Raw genomic sequence first — 8,174 nt, 5'->3', positions numbered from 1 at the left:
CGTAAGTGCCCAAGGACGCAAAAACCGACGGCGGCCTGTGTAATCTGAGCTCTCTACAAAGCTCTCCATGAAGCTCTCGTTTGCAGGCTTGTCGAGAGCTTCGCCACAGGCGCCCGAACCATCCGCCACGCACACATCTAAACGTTCTGGTTTCTTCAGCCGCTCACGCATACCAATGTGTTTGCTCCTCCCCCTTTTTCGGATTACGTATAGAAATGATGAGGCTGTTCACATTTGCTTTACACACACATGCATGCTGTTTATAAAATAATATCTCTCTCCCTTCCCACATGTGTTTTGGCATACTTCCGTTGTGTAGAAGGCAGAACGCTTTCCCCCTTCCAAATTTACCGTTCTTCCTTCCTCCTACCGCGCTCGGAGTACCATCCGTGCTGCGCGTGTTAAGCTGGCTTCTGTTAAGTAATGACGTCCTCACCGAGGGCTGAATGAAGCAATAATAAATGTTAGTAGTATGTATTACTATGGAGAGTTTAGCGCATAGGATTAGATCAAATTTACGTTAATATTTTAAAACTGGAAAACGTTTTCTTTGCGTCGCTCACTTTGAACATTGTTGACGAGGCCAGCATGTAGTCGTCTTTGATAAATAGCGCACACACCTGTAACTTTTTAGACGCCAAGGGTTAGTTGAATGTACCTGTACAACAACACATATGGGCATGAAACTTACCTCAACAATTTGCTAGGATAAATCATTCTATAACTGAAGAAGAAGGAAGACGGCCCAAAACGTAGACGAGCAAAGTACGTCGCACAAGAAATCGCACCTCACTTCAGTACATCCTTCCACAGGGAAAGTTCTGGACAAACTGAAGATGCCTCACACCCGGATGAGAGCGATAGCAGAAAAATCATGGTTGATCGAGAGAGATGGGTAGACTCGGTCCAGCGCAATCCGCTGGTAGATGCATGTGTGTGTGACGAACGAAAGACTTCAGACCCCGCTTCCCCCTTTTTCCTCCATCATTTTTCGTCACACGCACACACCTCTACACGGGCGGCGGTTTGCCGTCCAAAATCTAGAGAGAGAAGACAGGGCATCTCGCTTTGGCACACAGAAAAATCTCTCAACAACTTCGGCTCTGCTACTTGAGTAAGGAACGACGGCTGAAGAAGCGCCCTTTTCTCGCGTAAAAAAGTCCGCGAATAGTAAATGCAAAAAGTTCTTTTAACACTTTATTCAAAACGGAAGGGTTAAAAAAATACTCTTTCTTCCGGGACTTTAATATGCGAGAAAACTGCGTTTGTTCAGCCGTCGTTCCTTAAGTACAGTATCGGACAGAAAGATAAGCACCCGTTGGGCCAGGTTTATTGTGGTTTGTATGTGTTTGTATGTGTTGTGTGTGTGTGTGTGTGTGTGTGTGTGTGTGTGTGTGTGTGTGTGTGTGTGTGTGTGTGTGTGTGTGTGTGTGTGTGTGTGTGTGTGTGTGTGTGTGTGTGTGTGTGTGTGTGTGTGTGTGTGTGTGTGTGTGTGTGTGTGTGTGTGTGTGTGTGTGTGTGTGTGCATGTGTGTGTGCATGTGTGTGTGTATGTATGTTTGAATGTGTATTGGTGTGTGTGTTTGTTTCACAAGTATGTCGTTTCGGATAGTTTTGTTAGTAGTTTTTTTGTGTTTTGGGTTAGGTTTTTGATGTAATAAGCAGGACCACCGCCCTCGCGATCAGTGTTTTTTCGATATATTAACAATTTTACGGTCTTCTTTCGCCGTGGTCTTTTGAGGACGTCTGGTTGACTTGCGCGTTTCGGTTGTCCAAGCGCGTTTTGGTTGTCTAAGCACGTTTCGGTTGTCCGAAGCGCGTTTGCCACAAAAGTGCGCGATCGTTCCATTATGAACTCGATCGTTTTGCGCTTAATGCCAGCAGCAGCCAGTCGCTTCATCATATGGTGCTGATAATCGGTACAATGTTTACCTCGACCCATTGTTACTAACATTGCTTGCTTGGACCGTCAAGAACGCGCTGGTTAAAAAGTTGGACACGGCTCATCCCGTGCTCAGCCTGCGTTCTGCTTCTACACGTGATGAATTACATCGTTGTAGAGCAGCGATAAAAGTGTATGGATAAAAACTATCTATGAGTAAGCGAGTGAGCGTCAACCCATTTAAATCGAGAACAGAATACTGCCGCGCTCATGAAACAAAACGCCCATTGAAAAGAACAACTGCGCGCAAGCTCAATGCACGCACAATGTTTCCTATGTACACACCAGCTTCAACGCAGAGATGCACGCTGGCCTTTCAATGTCGTGCACTGGAGAAACACCTGTGAGGGAATGCCGAGTTCATTGCTATTGTGCGCGTTTTCATTTCGCACCGCTGTCGCACAATCATGAAACAGCACACCTGCGTTCTCGTCCGAAGAACATTCGCTGCTATCGATGCAAACTTTAGCTTTTATCCAAGTGTGAACGCACGCTGTTTCACATGATAACACACATAATCAGAATGTTTTGAACGCAATATGAAACCATGTCCAGCTACGTTTCTTCAGACAAAAACCCGCGCACTCGCACACACACACACACACACACACACACACACACACACACACACACACACACACACACACACACACACACACACACACACACACACACACACACACACACACACTCACACACACACACACACACACACACACACACACACACACTCACACACACACACACACACACACACACACACACATAAACCTGTCCAAACGGATGCATGCTGCGTTGAAAACACTAGGGTCCTATCATTCTGTCCGATACTGTACCCTTTCGCTGGTTCCTGCTCGGCGCTACGATCGATGCCCTTTCCCTTCGGTGGTTCTTCGGTGAATCTTCGTGTTAACTGTTGCAAATATGGCTGAGTCATGTTGAAATATTTCGAATATAAAAAAAAACACCTTGTACGTCTGAAAATTTCATATTCCGCCTGTGAAAAATAGCATCAACGCGGTCAAACAACAACTTTTGACTGCTTAACTGAATTTTGTACTACTGAAACTGTTTTGCAGACATTCGATTCTAACTTGTAAAACCCTACATTAAGTTGAGTCTTTTTTTCAAACGATCATGATCATACGCTTGCAAAGTTCGGTAGATTTGTTGAAGAATTTCCCAACAAACTCAAGAAATTCGGCCTTAACAAAATTTTTCGTTCGAAAAATTCCACCAATCTGGCTGTCATGTTGGTGTCATTTGACACTCATTTCGCCGCTAAGGTGTTCATTTAACTGGTCTTTTTGAAAACTGGTGTTGATGCCTTACGGTAGCCAATGTGCATTTTACAATTAGAATTAGGAAAACTAGGGTAATTTATACAGAAAGGATTAGATCTTAATTTCCAAATAAGAAGAATTAAAAGAACAGTGAATTTGACAGGGACATTAGCACTTGAAACCTCGGCCACTCACGAGCAAAATGAACTATGCTACAAAAATTCGATCGTTCCGCTTTGTATGGCAAAAAATCCGCAACGAATTGAGGTACGAAAATGTTCGCATATCAGAATAATTCCATAAATCATGGTTGATGTTTTTGAAAAAAGTTTTGTAAAAGCAGTTTGGTAATTGTTTTGGTTTTTTTCTTCAATGTTTTGGGTGATAAAAAATCATTTAATAATTGGTTTGCCTTAACTAAATACTGAACTCGATGAGAATCAAGTTACTTATTGATTTCCCACCATAGTAGGATAGTCAGTCCTACGTATGGCGGCACGGTCTATTTGGAGTTTGAACCCATGACGGGCATGTCGTACGAGTTGACGACTGTACCATGAGACCGGCTGAGTGTCATGGTATACCAGTTTTAAAAAAGACCAGTTGAATGAACACCTTGGCGGCAAAATGAGTGTCAAATGACACCAAAACGACAGCCAGATCGATCGATTTTTTTTATCGAAAAATTGTGCTGAGGCCGAATGACACATTTTGCATATCATCTTGTGTGTTTGCAGCCCAAATATAGAAGCGTTTTACAGAACGGGCCAACATTATTTTCTTTTATTAACTTTGTATCATTATTTGATTACAGGGTTTTCCAAGTCACTCTCGAATAATTTCAACCAACAAAATCAATTTTAATTAATTTTTAATTTGATTTTCAACCCTTCATCGACCTGCTGCCATCGATTTTCACAGGGATTTGAAGCAAAATCGCATCAGCACTTGACAGGTGAAGTGTTGAAAATCATCCTGAAGAAATTAAAAATTATTTTGATTGAAATGAAATGTATGATCGATTTCGAATGACAATTGCATGCGGTGAATAACAGTATCTACATTCGAAACTGTCTTGAAAATCCCTGAATGGGTTTGTGCATTTTCTAAAAATTGTGGAACTGTCAAAGGGTTGAATAAGTTTAATAGGATTCAACATAGACGTACAATAAATGATGATTTTAAGTTATTTAAAAAAAAAATGAAATCAACAAAACCAAAATAATTAGATGTCAAAAGACTCACAGATGCTATAACTTGCAGGATTCCAAAATGATAGAGTATCAAAGTAGCGTAACCAATAACGTTCCAGGTGAAATCATTTAGAGGTTCCATATTATAGACTCCTACAATGTAAGAAAAAAGGTTTTAAACATAGTAAATGGTGTGAGTATTAAAATAATACACCTTCCATAAATAATAATCCCTTCCAGACAACTTACCTCCACTTTTAATAAGAATATAGGTATAATACACATGAGTGCGTGTTGAATCCAGTAGATTGATGATTCAAGTGGTAGCTGACGGCTATCTGTTTCTGGAAACATGAAGGCTAGTAATGGACCATTTAAATAGTTCATTTGTAGTCGAAAAAGTACGGTACTGCTTTTGGTTGATTTGTTACAGGCCAATAGATATATCTGAAAAATTATAATTACAGTTAATAAAGTAAAGACGATTACTAAAGATAATATAGATGTTTTACCATAATTGGTTTACCTGCATTATGGTGGTAATATGGCACGGATTTAAAATGTAAATAACAGTTCTAGTTGCAAATTTAAATCCAAGCTCAACACCTAACGTTAATGTCATAGTAACAAGAAGAAATTGTTTACCCCAACTAGGAACAGAAAAGTCAACAGGAAATGCCATTCCTCGAATTGGCGTAGCACTTTGATGCAAGCATCGCTGACAATGAATATCTTCTACAATTCCACTAGCAATTGATGCTGAAGAGAATGAACGTTCTCGATGATGTGGCATAAGTAAATCTCGCGGTTCTTGTTCAACCATATTCCGCTGATAGCTTAAATTATTGAGATTATAATTGCTGGTGCTAAGTGTTCTATTACCGCTAAATGGACTACTGGTAAAGCGATCTATCTGCTGGTATGCGATCGGTTTTAGTCGGCTCACGGAGCACTTGATAGCTATTAGACACAATGGTATTATCACCATTGTTTCTACCAGTTTACGAACAGGTGATAAGTAATCAGCACATTCTGGACCAGTATTCCGAGGCACAGACCCGTTTACGCCATCGTATGCCCAACTGAGTAGCATTATGTCCAGCTAAAAGTTTAAAAACATTCTTATTCATGTTATATTATTATTGTCTATTTGCATTACATTTGACGCAGCAGATATATGTTAAATACGTACCTTGTGAATATTCACCAGGTAATCTGTGTCATCCAACTGTGCAACTGAAATAGTTCGTTAATATAGTTCATCTGGAAGCAGAATTCATGATTGGTAGTATGAATGAACTCATCATTGAATAAATTAAATTAACTTTTTGGTTCATAGGGCATTCATAATAAACTGAATTCGAATAGATTTGCTACAGAATGCAGCAAATACTAAAGGTTTGAAAGAATAAACCATGCAATTATATGAGGATTTAGCAACTGAATGCTACATGTATCAGTGACTATTCGATTTTACTTTATGAAAACGTATAAATAAGTTTTAATTATTACGATTGAAGATTTACAGGCTATCCTTGCTGTGTGGATACCGTTGTTTATCGAACAACAGTGAAATCTCTCTAAGATGACTCTTCGCAAGTCTCTTTGCAATGATATTTTTTTTCAATTGGCATTTTGACGATGCCGTCTTATTCCATACATATTTTGATTAAATTGGCATATATAACATCCTTGCTTCTTTGGCACAACAACCGTTGTTGGTCAAGGCCTTCCAGTATCCACTAGTAAAGTGAGCTTGGCTTTCAGTGACTTATTGTTACCATAGCAGGATAGTCAGTCCTACGTTGTATTCTATTCTTTCACGGCACGGTCTATTCGGGGCTTGAACCCATGACGGGCATGTTGTTAAGTCGTTAGAGTTGACGACTGTACCACCAGACTGGCCCTTAAATGCACATATTAAATTTTTCTAAGGCGTCGTCCATCAATTATGTAACGCTCATACGTAGGACTTACTATCCTGCTACGGTAAAAAAAAGTCACTGAAAGCTAAGCCCACTTCACTAGTGGGTGCAGGCAGGTCTTGACCGGCAGCTGTTGTTGTGCCAAAAGAAGTAAGGGGGTGGGGAGGGGGTGTCGTCAATCGTAATGATTTATTGCATGCGGGAGAGGGGTAGTTTAACTTTTGTTACGTAACGCAGAATAAAATGTTTTAGATTTTTTTTTCGAATAACAGATGAGTAATAAACGAACATTCTTCTTCGTGACATAAAAAGCTTCGCAGGTGGTGCACAACGTAGCCATCATTTGGTTCGTCGAATTTTGTTACCAAGGAAGAAAGGATGGAAAAACTGAACTCTGGATCGTCGCAGTAGCATTGCATTCCGTTAATGCGACGACCACAGTGTGCGCGCAAGTCGATTGTATAGGCAGGCATTTGATAATAGTAGTTTGCGAGTTGCAAGTGACGACACGTGATTGGAAGTAAAAGGTACGAGAATCAACTATAACGCTGTAAACAGTTGTAATTCCAATCCAACTCCTTACTAACCCAATTCATTTCCAAAAAATTGGAGATGGGGTTAATGCAGTCAGTCTTTTTTACGTCAAAGTTGATCATTGGTAGGCTTTACGAATACATCGAAAATGCAGCCGAAACTCTTGCAACAAATGGTAATTTTGTTGTAGTTGATTTAAAAAGTTGTGAAGTTGTGAATAAACCAGAATTTCTCTCTCTTTCTCTCTCTCTCTCTCTCTCTCTCCTCTATCTCTCTTTCTCTCTCTCTCTCTCAACCTAATCAACCATCATTCTCCAGGATGCTCATATCTCACATTTCGTGCGGGCTTGAAGTCTTCTGGAACTGGAAGCCCATAGTATGCCCGATTCCCCTGCATAAAGCGTCTCCGGATTTCGCTGCTGACGTCGTTGTTCGAAGTAACGACCGTTCCAAGATAGCAGAACTCCTTTTCTACCTCGAGATTGTCGCCGTCAACTAATACACTGCTTCCCAGATGGTCTGAGTCTCCGGTAAGCAGGTACTTCGTCTTCGTCGCATTGATTCTCAATCCAATTCTTGCTGCTTCGTGGTTCAGTCGGGTGTACGCCTCACACACCTTCGCTGTTCTTCTGCCGATGATATCTATGTCATCCTTGAAGCCAAGAAATTGGAGGAACCGATAGAGGATCATGGCACGGATGTCGTTGTCCAGGCCCACGCTTCGAATGACACCTTCCAGGGCGATGTTGAAAATCCGTCCCCTTGCCTCAGATCGCTGTGAGATATGAATGATTCCAACGTCAAGCTCGAAACTCTCACCTTGCGCTACACCGCAAATGCAAATTGGGTCGGTGGTAGATTTGCTTCCAACAAACCCAGCTTGGTAGTTGCCGACAAAATTCCACCTTTGTAGCAAGGGGCGCAAGTCTGCGGAACAGGATCTGGGACAGGATCTTGTAGGCGGCATTCAGGACTGTGATGGCTCGGAAATTCGAGCAATCCAGCCTGTCGCCCTTTTTTATACTCCGTAAATAACACCCAGCTTCCACTCCTCATGTACTTCCTCATGCTGATCGGCTGATGCATTTCGACGGTAAGCCTCTCCGGTAAGCCTTCAAGACGGGAATAGCTCGGCCGCCAGCCCATCACTGCCAGCAGACATTTTACTCTTAAGCAGATTGATAGCGCCGGCAATCTCATCCAGAGATGGCGGGGGCACCTCGTCGTATGCGCCAATGCTGTCGCTGTTATTACTACTGTGCTGCTGCTGTGGTGGTTGCCATGTTCAACCACCTGCG

At 41.7% G+C, this 8,174-nt stretch overlaps 1 protein-coding gene across 1 annotated transcript; it reads right to left on the bottom strand.

Annotated features, from left to right (window-relative positions):
* Positions 1-4,546: 4,546 nt before the first annotated feature.
* LOC121603049 lies at positions 4,547-7,881 on the bottom strand. The gene is made up of 5 exons (XM_041931786.1): positions 6,632-7,881; positions 5,610-5,680; positions 4,944-5,519; positions 4,667-4,864; positions 4,547-4,570 (listed from the first exon to the last, which is right to left on the bottom strand). The coding sequence occupies exons 3-5, from the start codon at positions 5,508-5,510 to the stop codon at positions 4,547-4,549; spliced, it is 789 nt and encodes a 262-aa protein (XP_041787720.1). The 5' UTR covers positions 5,511-5,519; positions 5,610-5,680; positions 6,632-7,881.
* Positions 7,882-8,174: the final 293 nt, after the last annotated feature.

This window comes from Anopheles merus, unplaced genomic scaffold (genome assembly GCF_017562075.2).
Source record: "Anopheles merus strain MAF unplaced genomic scaffold, AmerM5.1 LNR4000792, whole genome shotgun sequence".
Classification (NCBI taxonomy): domain Eukaryota; kingdom Metazoa; phylum Arthropoda; class Insecta; order Diptera; family Culicidae; genus Anopheles; species Anopheles merus.
The sequence above is the reverse complement of the archived record's forward strand: the minus strand, read 5'-3'. Positions and strand labels throughout refer to the sequence as shown.